The sequence below is a fragment of the Megalops cyprinoides genome, chromosome 1 (assembly GCF_013368585.1).
Source record: "Megalops cyprinoides isolate fMegCyp1 chromosome 1, fMegCyp1.pri, whole genome shotgun sequence".
Taxonomy (NCBI): Eukaryota; Metazoa; Chordata; class Actinopteri; order Elopiformes; family Megalopidae; genus Megalops; species Megalops cyprinoides.
Genome location: NC_050583.1, coordinates 13402881 through 13420897, shown reverse-complemented (window position 1 = coordinate 13420897; position 18017 = coordinate 13402881). Strand labels below are relative to the sequence as shown.

Sequence of the window (18017 nt, the reverse complement as noted above, 5' to 3'; positions counted from 1 at the left end):
CACTTGGCGACAAAATAAATGGATTTTAAACTAACAGGGGGCAAACTGAGTAATTTTCAAAGGCTTTATAGAATGTGAACAAGTGTTACCAGCAGAATATGTGAAGAACACTGTTGGACTCTGAATTTTATAAAGACAAAAGCATACAAGGCTGGTGTTTTAACGGAATCCAAGTATCTTGCAGGTAACAGATGGCCTGCCTTGAAGTGACGACATGCTCTGGCATGTGATGGGGCTGCATGGAGTCTTTGCGCTGGTCACCACTGCGTGAATCACAGGTGTCCTGTTGTGAGGTCTTGGCAGGCGTGTATGAAGTCAGCTTCAAGCGTGAAGGGGGAGAGTGTAGAGTAATGGTGTCTTTGGGCTGAGGATGAAAAATTGGTGTTTTCTTTGCTGATTTCAGCCAATGCTACCCAGATGTGCGTGGCGATTCTAGCATGACTGCCATCGCTTTCCCTTTGTATTGTACAGCAGCGTACCGAGTCCAATGTCATACTAACAGACAACAGGTGCTATCGCACACATGAAAGTGGAAAAGAACAGCATTCATCATGAGCAGGGAGTCATTTTTGTTTTTCAATTAGAGTAATTTTAGACCCTCAGATAAGCTTGCCTTGCACGGTTTGAAAGTTTCAATCGCTTGCAAACTTTTTTTTTTTTTCATTTTAGGTTTTCTTTCTTATACGGCTGCAAATTAGATATGCTTTCTTCCCAGAATCATGCCTTTGTGTCATTTTAAATAACTCACTGGACTGAGAGTGCAAGTGAGTTATAGGACGAGAGAGATTAACAGTTGTGGATTATTGACAATATGTTTAAGTGTAGAACCAAATACAAACCAAGTGAGTGGAATTCGGTTGCTTACATGAGGATTCCACTGAAGCTGATAAGAGGACACTGAACCTGATCACTCTTGATTCTCTACAGGTGACCTCAGGATAAAGAAATCATTCCCACAGACCTAACAAATGTACTGTTCATTCCGATCTCTTCATTATAAAGATATTCCTCTGGAACAACTGCGGTCAAAAGTGTGACAGTGTTCTGCATGCTAATCATTACCGCTCCTAGTTTACCGCAGGTCTCTCCAATCGTTTCCATTAATTACAACAGACGCTGCAATTTAACATCTCTACTGCTTGCTCTCTGTTGACTTGCTTTTATGAAATAAGTGGAGGAAGTACAGTCTTTTCTGTGTGAGAGTTACCTTAATGATGTTTAATACAACAAAGCATCTGACTCCAAGACGTGCTCTTGACTCTTACGGTCGGTCAGTCAGTCAGACAACAAAACATCTTAAACCACTGGCACTAATCTGGTTAGCATATCTCATTATAGTTCTATACAACGGCTGTCAATGTGAGGAACAGACTTCCTTGCCTGGCTTTCCACAGAAAAATGAGCTTGTTGCCTACATAGGGTATGTGTGTTCCTCAAACTCTCCCATAAATCCATTAGGCTGACTGCAAAGGGGAACTCTTGGGAGACCAATTAGTGTGTTTGCGCACAAGTTCCAACAGGAGAGAGCGGCGTTCAGCTGAACTCAGAGGACAGGTGCCATTGACAGCATAAACAGCCTGGAGTCCCAGTGGATGTGAGACACACCTGGAACTACACAGGTCATCTGAACTTCATTTTACATCTGAACCAGGGAAATTTCTCTCACCTCTGCATTACTCTGTTCCTCTACTCTCAAATAAATAGCTGGATCCATCCTGCCTTTTCACAGGCTGCCTTAACAATGCATATATTCCAGTAGATTGGAATAGTTTGTTTTTTTTTTAACATCCTTTAATATTCTCAAAGAAACAAAACTGTTCTAAATGTAATATTTCAACAAAATATGTCAAATTATTTAAGGTTATTGGAATCGTTACTGGAAGTCATTTCTAGTTTATTTCAAGCTTTATCTTTGTTTATATCATTTTAAGTATCATTACTGTCATTCCTGCTACCGCATCTATTACAACCACGGTGCAGTTATAAAATATTCCACAGGGTGGCAGTATTGGTTCTAAAACTCGACAGTAGAAGTATAGACTATTTACCTAGCAGCGCCAGGAAGTCTGATTTGAGTTGATAAACCCAGGTTGCAGCGGGTCACTGACTCACTGTCCAGATTGCCAGGTTTTTGCTCTCATCTCTAGTTGAGAGGTGATATGATGAAACCACCCTTACAGTCAGTCTGGTTTTCATCAATTCCTCAACCATGTGTTTTCACTTCCCTCTGGTAAGAGAACTGATGTTACATGAATAAAAACATACACATTATTTCTACTGCATTGATTTATCATACTCTTGCTGAAAATATCCTCACATCAAAACTGTAAAACCATTTAATTGTAAATGTATTTATTGAGTGGTTTGTATAGTATTACAGTAAACATTTTCTTGATAAAATATACTTTTGTGCACCTTAAGGACTGCAGTATTCAGGCACTTGTTGGGCTCTTAACAGCTGCCTTTTTGCTGTTCAGCCCAGTATAAAGCAAATGAAACCAAAGGAACAAAAATCATTTACAGTTCCTATAGAGGAAAAAGAAACAGTTTTTTGGTTTTCAAGTGTGGCATACCAGATGGCAACTACAATCTTTATACAACTTACAGAGAGATTCAAAGCTGAATTAGCACAGTTATGTTTTAGGGTAGAGCTGTACAAATACAAAAATCAGTCATAGACAGTTGAAATGTCAAAAAACAGGAAAGCGTAGTTGTGATCTATTTTGTAGATCTGGATGGCAAAAATTATTGTGAAAAACGTCACTCCACCAACACATCACCCGCCAACACAGGTTAGTTTCCTTTTTCTCAAAAATGAGAAATGAAGTGGGTGGAAACAGCTATTTAGAGTCATTATGTTTATCTCCGCAATCCAGCTGCTGGTGAATGACAGTCATGCCTCAATTAGTATGTATGAGCATGTGTGTGTGTGTGTGTGTGTGTGTGTGAGCATGTGTGTGTGTGTGTGTGAGCATGTGTGTGTGTGTATGTGTGTGTGCGTGTGTGCGTGTGCGTGTGTGCGTGCGCGCAGACATGCATTTGTCCTTCTGTATGTAATTGTACGTGAGCTTATGCACATTAGCCACTGAGTGCATATGCTTGTGTGCATCTGTGGGTGTACATTTGTGTGTGTTTGTGCATACGGTACATGTACTTTACTACAGCCATACAATGCCGAAGGGAAGGCAGCGGTGAGCCAGATAGCTGCAGGTGCACGTGCGCATGCTTCCCCCCCCTGCACAGACTGAGCCTCATTGGAGCAGGCCGATAAGCAGAGCTGGGCGGGTTATTCAGGAGGTAGTGAGCTCTTTGATCCAGCCATGCAGTTTGGTGATGCGGGTGTATACCCCGTAGTAGTTGGGTCGCCCGCAGCCTATGCCCCAGCTGACCACGCCCGCCAGGAACCAGCGGCCTGAGGGTTCCTGGCACACCAGCGGGCCTCCGGAGTCTCCCTGCGACGGATGGAGAGACACGGAGTAAGACAGACGCAGGGCAGCGGAGGATAGAGATTCACAGGAGGACAGACACAGACAGGCAGAAGGACAAATTCTGACAAACAGTGGCCCTATGCCAAGTTACTCTCACAGGAAAAGAGAATTACAAGTAGGGCTGTACGCAATTTATGGTCGTGAAAAATTTGAATATTTTGAATATCAGAGGCATAATAAAACCCAACTAAACACTCACTTCAGCTGCATGAAACATTCCTGCTCAAAACTACCAGCAAAATGTGTGGCAAGCAATACATATGTGATAGAGCTGCAGGGCTCCCGAGTGGCTCAGTTGGTAAAAGCACTTGTTCTGAGTGTAGACTGAACGCTACGGCCCGGGTTCGATCCCGACCGTGTCACTAGCCAACAGTGACCGGGAGCTCACAGGCGGAACACATTGGTTTTGTTCCGCTGGGGATAGGGGTGGGTACGTCGTCAGGGGCTTCGGTCCCATTAGCAACAGCGACCCCTGCTGGTTGATCGGGCGCGTGTGGTCCACGTGCCAAAGCTGCATATGAAATGTCTTCCTCAGACTCATCTCTGTGCTAGCTTAGCTTGTGGACCGCAGTGCGAAAAGAAGTAGCGGCTGACATCACGTGTCTCGGAGGTGGGCACGTGCTTGTCCACGCTGTCCTGGATTGGCAGTGGGGGTTGTGCAATGGGACCGAATATCGATGACAAATTGAGAATTCAAAAAATTCGGGGAATTGGCCATTCTAAATTGGGGAGAAAATGGAAAAAAAAAAAAAACGTGATAGAGCTGAGAAGCTTAATTTGCAATAGGTATTGTAGCAAAGAACCACAGTAGTGATGGCATGTATAAATTTACATTTGTACTTATCTCAGTGTGCTATAATCATTGTTTTCAGAGCGGGTGCTTCCAACAGGTACGCAGAACAAACGCTATGTCCTTGATTGGGCCAAAGCAGTACATACATGACACTACATGTACTAAATGGTATATGGTGAAAATGTGTTTTATGTGCATGGTTTCATTTTGTCTCATTCTATCTGTGCTGCTGCTGACAACCTCAGCTCTCCCTGGAAATCAGCACAGTTTATGTTAATTATGTTATGTTAGTTCAGCTCCATTTTATTTTGCACCAGAGTCTCTGAACAGAGTGGGTGGCATAATGACATTTCAGAAAGCAGTAATAGCAGCTGAAAGAACCTGCCAAGGGCAGCTAGCAGACTGAACTTTCAGTACCTTTAAGCAAACTTTAAAACTTTAAACCTAAATTTGAAAAGCCAGATGGCTGCTGTTAGAGTCCAAAATAAATTGTGATCCAAAATGTGGCAACAGTAAGTCATCATTTTGCCTTGATTTCGTGATAATCAAAGCTGAGTGCATATGCTGTTTCTAATTGTAAGCATTCCAGTAGTGGACTTCAAAAATCTAAAAAAAGTCTGTTCAGCCCTGCTCATGAGCGTGTAGGATGGAGAGAGAGTCAGACACAGTGTCAGTCCTCATTACCACACAAAGGGTAGCCAGCGTTTCTCTCTGAGACACACTCACCTGACACGCATCTTTTCCCCCATCATGAAAGCCAGCACACAGCATTCTGGGAGTGATCCTGTAGCCGTACGATCTGTTACAGACATCCTCGCTGATCAGTGGCACGCCCACTTTCTGCAGGATATTGCTGCTGGGTCCTGACAGAAAGACATGAAGGATCATTGGTCAGCGTTAAATCCACATGTTATTTACAGATTCTGGGATCCCAAAATTCCTCTTACCTCCTTCCTTCAGTGCCCCCCACCCAGTCACCCAGCACAGAAGTCCAGGCTCCAGCAGGTGTGTAGGGGATGGGAGGCAGGCGGGCCGGGCTAAGGTACCGGTGGAAACCGGCCGATCCAGTTTGAGCAGTGCCAGGTCGTAATCATGGGTGTCATCATCGTAGTACTGGTGCAGGTGGAGCTCTCTGACTTTGAGGGCCTCCTCTGTCTGGCTGCTACGGTTTAGAAGCAGCTTGCCCAGGTAGACTGTCCACACACTGGGAGAGAAGAGACTGAGAGAGAGGGGGAGGGATTTCTGTTAAAATGGCAATGCATGAAATTAAATTCAGCAAAAAATTAGACTGACAAAAAGTCTTTAATTCTAAAAGGCTTTATTGAACCAGGATTTGGAATTTAGTCATTGCGTTCCGGGAACGACAGTAACCACCAATAAATCAATTCAATGATTCATTGATTGAATCAATCAATCAATCAATCAACCTACCCACCAACCAATGGATAAAATTTAACTTTATGCATCACACTTAAAGGAATTGTCAAAAAGCAATTCACAGAATGCATTACAAAAAAAAGCAATACAGCATTATAACACAACCAATATGATAACAGCACAATGACAAACAGAAAAAATTACACGGACTTTAAAAACTAGATCTGAGCTATGCAGGTTTGTCAACAGAAGAAGTGTCCTGATATCTTGTTATTATGTATGATTTGCTCTTGAGAGGGTAGTAAAAACCAGACTATTAACAAGGCCTCTGTTTACTCCTTCCAGAACTAATGAGACTGACACACCAGCTGTCAGACAGGACGGCGGATTTGCCGTGAATCATAATTACCGGTCGTCGTAGAAACAGTGCGCCGCCGATATCACCCACTGGCTGGAGATGAGCGCGCCCCCGCAGACGTGGCGACCCCCGACCTGCAAGCTGGCCTGCCAGGGCCATTCCCCGTCGGTGGCGTTGAGCCCACCCACCACGCGGCTGGAGAATTGCCGCAGCCCGCAGTCTGAGGGACGGCAGACATGTCTGACACCTGCCCATCACCCGCCCACCCACCCAGTCACCGCTCTCACACAGACAGGGTATGCACAATCTTCAGCAGTTTCCCTAGATTTCGATCTTGGTTCTATGAAGCCATGAGCCTCTTGTGCACCAAATCCCAGTATAAGATCAAGGGCTTCGGCCGTGCTGTTTTTCAGTGTATGTGTTCCTTGAAACCTTCTGATATGAAACTACTCGTCCCCTGGGCCTCGGTATTCTGAAATTGCCTTTTTGATTATCTCGAGTTTGCTTTTGAGGTATTGCACTTCAACAGATAGCATTGCTACAAAAGGGCAGGTTTGTGGAGTGATTAAGGTTCACCAGCAACAGTTTAATTTGATAGATTTTTTTTTCTCGCTTTAGGTATTGGAACTACTGTACATATTTTACACGAAAAAACATTTCAAATCTTTATGTACCCTGTTCTCTACCCCAACCCTGCCTCTGAAAGTACCTGCTATGCTCTAACTCAGCTGGCCAGGGCGACACAGGGTAAACTGCAGTACTGGGGAAAAAGGCCTGTTTGATATATCTGAGCCCCCACCACTCATCAGCTTTTAGGTACCGTAACACAAAGGAGGTGGCAGCACTGGGAGAAAGAGTCTGTCTGGAAGCTCCGTCTGGAGGCCCTGCCATTAGACCGAGGCACTGCAACACAGAGAGAAGGGTCTGTTTGAAAGCTTAGGGGCCTCACCACAGTGTTTTTCATCAGAGGCGTCTGGGCAGTCAGTCACGAAGTCACATGCCGGGTTGGGCTTCTTGATGCATGTCCCATCAGCACACATGTAGGTCATTTCGGTACACTCCACACCTTGCCAGCCAGGACATACACAGAGACACACAAACACACACACACAGACACACACACGGAGAGACACAAACTTTTTACTACACTGCTGATCTGCACAATTTAGGCATCGTGTGTGTTGTATGTTTCTGAAAAAGAGGACAATGAGATGACGTATAATTTAGTGTGTAAATTCTTAAAGTTAGGAATACTTCACTTCTATACACTGCTATGGAGGAGGTTTGTCATGGAATGGCTGTGACCCTATGATGTGTTGGTGCTTCTGTCTTTGGCAAAATCTTTTTTCTATATGATGTTTATTATGAGAGCTTGTTTTGATAAAAAAAAACCTACAGGGCCGTAATCATGTAGGCCACAATGTATGAGTATGGCATGAGTATGGGCTAGTAGCCAGCAGTCTGCAAGTTCACGCTCTGAGCAGGGCACTGCTGATGAACTCTTCAGCAAGCTATTCATTCCTCTGCAAAATATCCACTTCTATAAATGCATGATGTGTGAAATTATTATCTTTGTTATGCTGCTGTGGATAAAGGGGTCTGCCAAGGCAGCGTTTCTCAAACCTCTCCTGACGGCCCACTGTCCTGCGTATCTTCTGTCTATCCTTGCCGCTTGATTAAATCAGGTGTGCTCGGCTAATCAAAAGTGCCACTGATGACTTCAGTCAGGCAGGCAGAGCAAGGATAGACAGAAGATATGCAGGACAGTGGGCCGCCAGGAGTAGGACTGAGAAACACTGTGCCAAGGTAATTAATTAGGATGCAGAAAGTGGGTGCAGAGTCACGGGTGGCTCCAGGTACCTTCTGTGCAGTTTTCTTCATCCATGCCTTCTTCACAGTCTGGATGGTGATCGCAGACTTTGAAATAGTCCACACACTGGCTGTCTTCTGGACACTGGTACTGGGCAACACACACTGGAGACCAAAGGAACATGCTGCCCGAGTCTGCTGGTCACGACGCCTACTTTCTGTTCCATTCTAACGGCCGAAACCATGCTTCGCCAATGGCTGAAACCATCAGTGGCGTTTCAGAAAACGCCTCTGTGTTTCTGCATACATCTGCATACATTTGGGGCCAGCTGATTCATCGGCTCACTTTAAAGGACTTAGAGACTCGCAGCTCCAGGGCAAATATATTTTCCAAAAACTAAGGCCCAAATATAACTCAAAATACTCAGTATACTCAGTATTTATATATATAATATAAATACTCAGATGTGGAGCAAATATGCATATTCTCAGTTACCGGTGAATCCAGGCCACCGCTGTCTTGCCAATCTCGTTAGCGTGTTCAGAACAGTGCCTATGAGCTTCGTTAACCTTGCTGTTTGTTTTGTTTTCTTTTGCATGGTGCATTGCACAGTGATTCTGCATGGCGCACTGCACAGTGATTCTGCATGGCGCACTGCACAGTGATTCTGCATGGCGCACTGCACAGTGATTCTGCATGGCGCATTGCACAGTGATTCTGCATGGCGCATTGCACAGTGATTCTGCATGGCGCATTGCACAGTTACAGCGTGATGAGCACTGTCTCCCCTCACCGCAGTTCCTCTCGTCCAGTCCGTTTGGGCAGTCCTTGATTCCGTCGCAGGCTGTGACACACAGCCCGTTGACAGTGCACAGGAACTGTCCAGGGCAAGCTGAAATACAACCCAGCGTCAGGCCCCTCTGTACCCGAGTCCCCACATCATGCACAGGACATATGCAGTTGAGCTGTGTATAAGGAGCATGCGAGACGACGACACCGTCCTAGACTGAGAATGAGTGTGATTAGCCATCTTACACGGAGACCTTGGTCTTTAGCTCAGCCAGCATTACGTTACATTACATTACACTACATTCATATAGCATACGCTCTTATTCCAGAGCGACATCCAGCACAGACTTAGTGTGATTAGCTCTCTTACATGGAGACCATGGTCTTTAGGTTGGCAAGTCTAGCATGATTAGCTACACTGCCTCCTCAAGACGTAAACATTTACATTTATTCATTTAGCAGACGCTTTTATCCAAAGCGACTTACATAGGTTACAGTTCTTTACAATGTCATCCATTTATACAGCTGGATATTTACTGAGGCAGTTGTGGGTTAAGTACCTTGCCCAAGGGTACAGCAGCAGTGTCCCAGCGGGGATCGAACCGGCAGCCTTTCGGTTGCGAGTCCTGCTCCTTAACCACTATGCTACACTGCCACCCCCACGCCTGACTACTGCCCTTTGGCTGGTGGAACAGTGCAAAGCTGACATTAACTCGCTTTATCTGAGCAGAGCTTTGACTCTGTTGAGATCCATCAAAAATGGAGAACATCATTCAATTCAGATTAAGTCTGTTGATGAAATGGCTCTGTGTGGGGGGTATGAGTATGATCAAAGGTAACTCCTCACTCTGTGACCAGGGGAGGGACAGCCGTGTGGTATAGTGGTAAGGAACAGGGCTTGTAGCCAACAGGTTGCCCTGCCAGGGCACTGCTGTTGTACCCTTGGGCAAGGTACTTAACCCAGAATCACCTCAGTAAATATTCAGCTATATAAACGGATAAAGCTGAAACCTATGTCAGTGGCTCTGAATAAGAGTGACTGCTAAATGACCATAATGTAATGTAATGGGAGGGGAGAACTGACTCACGTTCTGATTGGTTGAAGAGACTGTAGCGGACCTGGAGACCAGGGCCGGTGAGGGAAACCTCTGAGGTCATGGTGATGCTTGTGGAGTTGGACAGGAGGTACAGCCGCTCAGCATAGGGCTGTAGACTCCGGGTTCCACACAGTCTGGGGGGAAAAGACAAGAGGGACAGTGGGAAAAGTCTGAAATGCAACCAAAAGCACTGAAAAACTGAAAATCTCATTGGAATAGTAACCAACAATGCATGTGATCTGACCTAAAAACCCAAGGCAATCAAAATAGGCTAGATTAAATCTAGTTCTCAGTCTTAGTGTATGGATGCTAAGCCCTGTTACCTGCGGTTCTGGATCACCCACTGTCCCTGTGTGCAGACCTGGTTGTAGTTGGCCCTCTCCAGCTCATATCCCTCAAACTCCAGCGTCAGTCCATAATCTGTGGAGGGCACCTGGCTCATAGACAGACCAACAGGCAGACAGCCAAAAACAGAATCTGAGGAACTGGGCAGTTCTGCCAAAGCATTAGCATGCTCACAGCACACTGTCCCATCACACAAAACAACTGTCCTAAATAAAGCCTGGATGTCATCTGGTCATGAACTGCTTTGTCCACAGCTCTGAGCAATGAATTTAAATGATGTTGTGCAAATACTGAAAAAAAGCGTACCACTTGCACAGATTCATGAGCTAAACTTAAGGACCAAGCACACTGCATTTACATTGGACAGCGGGCTCAGCTCTACCACTCCCCCACGGTTTGATGCAGAGCTACTCAGCACACAGCCACTGAGACACAAGCTGCCTTTACCAACAGGTGACCAGAGTGAAAGCTCACAGTGAAGTGCCAGGTGCAGTTGGTGTCCGGTGGGTAGTAGCGAGGGTAGAAGGGGGTATGGAACTTGCCCTGGACTCCCATTACTGGCTGCAGATCAATAGTGGATGAGCACACTGTTACAGAGAGAGAGAGAGAGAGAGAGAGAGACAGAATGAGGAAAAATAAATAAGCAGCATAAGTTTTTTTCTAACCCAGGTGTGCACAGTACACAGCATGATAATCTCAAGAAAGAAAGCCAGCTCCCCAAGCAGATGGTCTGTTCCATCTCCTACACATGCACAATACACCGCTGTACAAATGTCTTATCTCACTGAGGATGTAAAGCGTATTTTCAACAGCAGCCTCCCTGAAATATTCAAAGTGTCATAGCAAAAGGAAGCTGGGGGTCCTTTACAGTACACGCTAAATTTAGAAAATAAAAAGGATTCCCAGCGAATTAGGTTGTCTTTGCAAGGCCTTTGAGCAAAACACGAAAGACTGATGTGCAAAATGTTCTCAGAATAATGGGATGCTGGTGTGATGGTGCTGCTGGATGGCAGCAGGGCCAGGTTAAATTGGAGCTGGATGCTGGGTCTCACCACGTGGCTGCCAGGCCTGGGCGGACAGGGAGAAAGGATCCTTGTAGTTGTACAGACCCTGTTTCCACAATACAGTCATCCATTCCCCAGAGGAGAGCAACCGCACCACCTGCTCATGCCGGCTGCAACCATACACACTGGGAAAAACAGAGGAAGAGAGAGTGTAGATACCACTGCAGGACTGAAAGAGAGAGGACATGCTGTTCTAATTCATAACCCATATGCTTCCGCTTAAGGCCCGATAACTTTTTATTGCACAATTTCTACATTGTGAGTTTCAGTTAATACATTCCTCATTGTCTGGGCCTCTCAAGCATTCTTATACAGGAACTGAATTGTTATCTTTCTATTATCAAATACCGTGTACCACCTGCAGTGTTTAAATTGACCTGTTGAAAAGTCATGGGCATTGCATGGTATTGCTGAAGAGGGGGAGAAACAGGATTCTGACCATGTGGGATTGCAAGGTCTAGTCTACTGGGATGTGAAAACTGGTGGCCAAAGCATGCGAAGCTGACACCAGGACTCATTACATTACATTACGTTCATTCAGCAGATGCTCTTATCCAGAGTGACTTCCAGCACAATAGAACAGATAGAACTGCTGGACTGTCACTGAATTAAAGCTGCAAAATGTCAGTCTCAGAAATTCGTACTGAATTAGAATCTAGATATTTAAAACTCGAATTGAAATGAAGCTGTGAATGTCACACGCTCAATGTTGCAGACGACGTCGCAATGAATATCGCAGACTCACGAGGTTATGAGGTGGCTGTCTGTGGGGGTTGTGGAGTCGTACACGGCCAGGCGGTCCCGACACTCCGGAAGGAGCCACTCCATCCTTAGCTCCAGCTGGAACCCTGTGGGGGCCTGCAGGTGCCACAGGCAGGAAGACTGCTGGGTGTTGGGGCCCCTGAGGGCCACAGGGGAGCTGGACGTCACCGACTGGTACCTGTAACAATCTAGAAGCGAATGGAGGAGGAGGGAGACCATGTGCAGACGTTCAAACACAAGGCACTGTGGAGAGCTGCAGGATTAGCCTGCGACTGTTTTTGATTTCACAGGAGTCTCTGCGCAGTCTGTCCACTATTCATTTTCCATCAGATATACTTGCATCTGAGTGTAATTAAAATATGAACTGAAACAACAGTAGAGGGGAAGACATGAAAATGAAGGAAAAAGGAAACAAAATCATACCAAATGAAGCTTTCAAAAGGTCTATGACTTTGGAGTCACTTTCTGCAGAAAAGAAAATATTAAAGGAAAACATGTTAAACAGATAACAGAAGAACAGGAATAGTAAGTAGGCCTGATAATTCTGATAATTCTTCCTTTGTGAAATAAGCCTTACTTTTAGCTATGACAAGCATAAATGAAATTAATTTGGATGAACCCATTAAAAAGGGCTTTTGCATGGTGTAACATTTAATGATGCTGCTGTGACAGGTTGTTCAACTTCCCTTTCATATAAACAACTGAAACGGTTGGCCCCAGTCTGAAGCCCACTCTGAATTTTATACAGTGTGCCATTTTATGGGCATCAGTGCATAATTAATCCGAAATGATAAACAGTAATGGCAAAACCTGAGATTTGTGTCGGATCTTTTGTGGCTGAATTGTGCAGAGACAGCACAGTAACCCACCTCTAATAGTCAAAGAAGGGAGATGCAGTAGGTAACCCCCATAGCTAGCTGTGGTCCCATTGCCGTATGCTGATAGATGATTGTACAGGCTGCTGATGACATGCTTCAGTGTGACCTTTTCAACATGACTTTCAGGCACTGACAGAATAAGCCACAAGTGTGCAACCACACTTCCCTCCCTGTGGGAACAAAAGAATGACACAGTGGTTCCATGTGTGGAGAAATGTGTGAGCAAAGAGTATGCAGACAAATTGTAAGCTGTTGACAGCAAAGTAAAGTGAAGGGGAGACAGACAGGTAAAGCAAACGGTAAAGAGTAGGGGAGGTAGAGTGTAGGGGAGACAAACAGGCAAAGTGCCAGGAAGACAGACCATCAAGGTGAAGAGGAGACAGACAAATACAGTGAAGGGTAAACAGATACATAACATGGTGTGAAAAGGTTCCCCTTTGTTTTCCTTACCCAAAGGCAAACACAGTAGAGGAGTTGAAGTACCGGGATAAATCAGACGACTTCACAAGTTTCTTCATCTGAGGAAGACACCTGGACATCTATTCAATTTCTAAGTTTCTGCAGTCCATTCAGGACTGAGCGCCACCTGAGATATGAATGACACGCAAGTGTTGACTCTCCGAGACTCACCATGTCCTGCACAGACCGGGCCTCGGTTCTGTATTCCAGGCTGGTGCGGGAGGAGAGCTGGGTAGAGAAATTCCTGTTGAGGATGGTGATCATTGCAGTGTATTGCTGCTGGACCCGGGGCTCCAGGACCCAAATTCTGTAGTCTGTGTGTGTGTGTGTGTGTGTGTGTGTGTGTGTTTGTGTGTGTGTGCGTGTGTGTGTGTGAGAGAGAGAGAGAGAGAGAGAGAGAGAGAGAGAGAGAGAGAGAGAGAGAGAGAAGGAGGGAGGCAACATGGTCAAAGGGACCCACTGTAACTCTGACACAGGACACAGGTGTTACGTGTGACTAAAGGGATAATGAAATAATGGTCTCCAACCTGAACCAGGACACTAGCCTGTTGTTGAATCTTAATCTATATGCTATGCTTGTATATTGCCTGGACAAAGTGAGTTTTGGCAAAAACAGTCACCACTGGTTCAACCATTTGTGTGTACGAAAAAGGGATTTTTAGCTTTAATAACCAAATAGCATATACTGCCCACAGTCTCTGAGAATTGAATCAGTTTTCATCATGTTAGATGGAGAGCTGTAGTGTGTTACAGCATGCTTGAGGCCACTATTGGTTGTCAAGGGAACGAGGTCTTGTGAGATTAATTCCCTTGGTGAGCGTGGTTCTAAAGCGAGCTATTTCCAGGACCCTCTGTCAGTCATAAAATACTCCAACGATTACCCAACCGTTCCAGTGAATTACTTGTGAAAATTGCTAGCTGTAAACATCACACTGGATCACTTTACATCTGTCAAACAAAGAAATAATGGCAAAAGAGTACACTGTGTTATACTAATATGTTTCCCTGAGCAGGGGTTCTGCCCCCAGCTGTCACGTACCTACAAAGTACCAGACAAGAACTCCAGTTCCTGCCAAGACAAGCAGGATTATGATGGAGACAACAACCACAAGCCACTTTGCACATCCTGCCTTCTTGTCCTGATGGGGAGGGGCCACTCCTTTTTGTGCCACCTGCAAATGAATTGAAACTTGTTTTACATCAGAACAGGAAGCTGGCTTACGCCCTGGGCAGTCCAGTACACATTATCACTGTTTTCAGGAGGTCAGGATCTGTGTGCATGATGCCAGGCCAATGTTCCCAATCCATTGCTTTAAAGGCCTACTGCAGATATTTTGGAAAAACACATTGAAATTTGACAGGTGGACATTTAAAAACGGGGCATCTCTAAATACAATGCAGTTAAACATTATGCAGGTCAGGTACTGCTTTTAATTCAATCTCACACTCATCACTTTTTTTTCAGCATACATGACCAACATATACTAGACCAACAGTGCCAGTGACAGCTGATCTTCAGGGGCATAAACAGCTACCTACCATAAAATTTCAAACACTGAGTTATATTATTGTAGTCTACAATTTTTGCACGTTATCCATTCATACAACTGGATATTTTCAGAGGCAATTGTGGGTTAAGTTACCTAACAATACAACAGCAGTGCCCCAGCAGGGGATTGAACGGCAACTTTTTAGTCACGAGCCCTGCTACTCACCACTGTGATACACTGCCTCCCCCCTGAATGATTAATTCTTTTTCAGACTCCCACTGTGTTTAAAGCCCGGTCTTTTAGGAATTGCCAGAATCTATATTTTTACAATAACTTTACTCAGCAAGCATTTTTTTCAGAGAGAGAACATGACTGGACACCACTGACTCATGACCAACAGGAGGCGGCAAATGTCAGAGGGTATGGAACATGACTATCGTAACCCTTCAATGCTGAGCGTCAAGCAGAGAGACACTGTGTATTGTCTCACCATCTCTACAATGCCACAGCTGTGCAATGAGCTCAAATCTGAGGAGTAATCATTTTGCTAAAAGGCAATAACTGACTCAGACATACAGAGGTCATGAACTGCTTCACAGAGTAGACTAGGTTCTTATATCTTAATTTGTTCATATATACCCTTTTTTGTTTCTTTGCTTATTTGGTGTTTTTTAAAACACCGCAACAGGTGACTAAATGCATGAGAGCCACTCAGATTGGTCATTATATAGGCTTATTATCATAGTGTGTAGTGTGGCTCTAGCTCACGCTTACATTACATTCCTCCATTTAGCAGACAATCTTATCCAGAGTGACTCACATAGAGTACAGTTCTTACATGTTACATTTATACAGCTGGATATTCACTGAGGCAATTCTGGAGACACCTTCCCCAAATGCACAAAATACCATCCATCCCAGATAGGACTCAAACCCACAATCCCTGGTTTAGGAAGCCAGTGCCTTATTCATTAGGCCACTGGGGCAACACCTCTCTGGTGCCTACGAAACCACAATAGAGGCACATGGTTTGACAGTATAGAAAGATCATAGTGATGACTTTTTCAGTAAGTAGTCCAATCTACATGCTACTGTCTGGATAGCTAAGGGAAACAGAATGGGGAGCGGGAAGATCCGTGTCCCTGTCTCTCTTGTGAATGTTATACCAAAATCTGACAATAAAAGATGAACATTTATTTATCATGTGCGTGGTACTTAAAAGTAAAAATATATAAAAACTGACTCCCTATCAGACAACAAAGGGTGCAATCAGTACTGACCCCCATATTAATTGTGTTTATCGGTTTGAGAGTGTTTCGTTAAAGGGGATAAGTTCCGAACGCCAAGAACTCTATCATATCAACGGCATATATAACATAACATTTCATAGTAAAAACTTTTGAGTTTACAATTTGGATTATGACCAGGCCCTGTATGGTCCTCGTTCATTACTTGCTTCGTAGACAAGACACATAATATAAGGGTAGACCATATACTAGCGGGCCTTGCTATTGCCAATTAATTATAGCGCCTCTGAGGCGACACTCAGATGAAAAGAGACTCCTAGAAATTCCCAAGTTGCTGGAGTCACAGATTTCCTATTTTATAACTGGCAGACTGGCAAAGATCCCTCTTGGGCGCGAGAAAGGCAAACAACTACGGTAATATAATCGTGACCACAGCAAGGCGAAAATACGATAATTATTTATTACTCTGGCAAACACGTTAGGTTAACAACGATAAATCTGTGTCTTTGGGCATGCTGTAGTCGTAATTGCCATAATATACTGTATACGTACGTGCTCGGCCTCTTCGCCCATTGGGACGGGCTCAGTTTGCCAGTAACTGAAATTCACCTCCTTTTTGCCATTCTCTAGCGCCATGACTTCAGAGAATCAGCCCCTGTGAGTTCATCCCGCGTTAATCAACATATATTTATTGATAGTGTATAAATCCACGTCCAGACTGTCCTTTAAAATGGCAACTAAACGAGAGAGAAAAAAGTCCCTCTATTTGTAAATCCAAAGGTCATTCAGGAACGTCCAAACCCCTTTTCCCCGAGTCAACTTGATTTAGCTCTGAAAATGATACTATGGCGTTTATTATTATTATTATGTAAATAAGTGTTAATTGTAGTAGTAGTAATAACAGTATTGTCGTTGCTTCATTCTAATGGAATCAAAGCAAAGTGTCATCTGAATGTACAGCATCCTTCGCTCTTGTTTCCATGGTCCACGTATGAAGTCACTAACAACAGCTGACGCCTGTAGAATGATCATCCGGGTCCTACCTCTCAGGTAAATTCCCACGTGTAGGTTACTGTTGGTTGCTATGGGCAGGTGGGTAGGCAGGGAGGGGAGCAGGTATGACGGAGGGTAATGTTGCTTCACAGTGTATTTCAACTGGCTTGATTTGACTTCATTTCACAGACAAAAAACTTAGCATTCTTAACACTCATGAAGGGGAAATAAACAAAAGTTAGTAAAAATGCGTCATTGTTAACTAGGGAGGAAACTCTCTGTAAAGAACAGCTCTCAAATATAGCTGTATCGCAACTTAAAGAAACCACTGACAAAAAAAAAAAACAACTAGCCTTAGGGTTTATTCTGTCTTGATAACATCTGCTGTTCAGATGTCAGCTCTTGTCGGTCCTTGGGTTTCTTCACCGCACACATCAAGGCTATTTTTTGTCTCTCTGCTGCCATCTAGACGTTCATTAAAATACTACAGGCAAAACAGTGACGCAAAGAGGGCATTGAGTACCACCAAATGTAAAAAAGAGATGGTTTAGCAATGGTCGATCTGGTAGGAAAGGGAACTGCTTCGCCCTTTCTCTCGTGTATGTGCCTTCCATAGAGAGTGACATGACTTGTCACACACCACACTCAAGGAACACATATGCTGAATCTGGGATAACATTTGCAACGGATTGCTTGCTGTATGCTTGCTTGTATAGTACTGAAACTTTTTCACCTGGCTGTTGGCTGTTAGATCCTCTTTTGCCCTTTCGTTCTCTCAGTGCTTGTGGGAATGTGGGGAGTGTGGTGAAAGGAGGCCACGCCACACAGAGGCTTCTTCCTCTTACAAACCTGCCCTTCAGCAAAACAGCACCTGCTTCCTGTCACTGAGCTCTACGCAAAACTGTGCTCACAAAAGGTGACTTGTCATCTCTCGCTCCCCTCTTTGTCACATGTTCTTCTATCTGCATTTTTTTCCCCTCCTCATAAGCATCTGAAGAAATGTAAAAAGTGTTAAGAGAGTGTTAAGTGAAGAGAGAGTGGACTCTCAACTATTATAAGAGTGATAA

General features: G+C 44.4%; 1 protein-coding gene across 1 annotated transcript; it reads right to left on the bottom strand.

The window, feature by feature from the left end:
• Positions 1–2363: 2363 nt before the first annotated feature.
• Positions 2364–16932, bottom strand: LOC118789067 (transmembrane protease serine 6). The gene is made up of 18 exons (XM_036545375.1): positions 16510–16932; positions 14260–14392; positions 13392–13534; positions 13212–13279; positions 12753–12931; positions 12307–12348; positions 11867–12071; positions 11110–11246; positions 10532–10644; positions 10036–10145; positions 9704–9846; positions 8620–8718; positions 7877–7990; positions 6966–7082; positions 6068–6236; positions 5229–5500; positions 5008–5144; positions 2364–3452 (listed from the first exon to the last, which is right to left on the bottom strand). Exons 1-18 carry the CDS (start codon positions 16591–16593, stop codon positions 3291–3293), a joined length of 2427 nt encoding a protein of 808 aa, XP_036401268.1. The 5' UTR covers positions 16594–16932; the 3' UTR covers positions 2364–3290.
• Positions 16933–18017: the final 1085 nt, after the last annotated feature.

Coding starts and splice junctions, on each gene's coding strand:
- LOC118789067 (XM_036545375.1), bottom strand. CDS start 16,593: ATGGCGCTAGAGAATGGCAAAAAGGAGGTGAATTTCAGTTACTGGCAA. Junction 14,393..16,509: donor TGGGCGAAGAGGCCGAGCAC/GTACGTATACAG, acceptor ATTCATTTGCAG/GTGGCACAAAAAGGAGTGGC. Junction 9,847..10,035: donor TGGGTGATCCAGAACCGCAG/GTAACAGGGCTT, acceptor TTTTCCCCCCAG/ACTGTGTGGAACCCGGAGTC.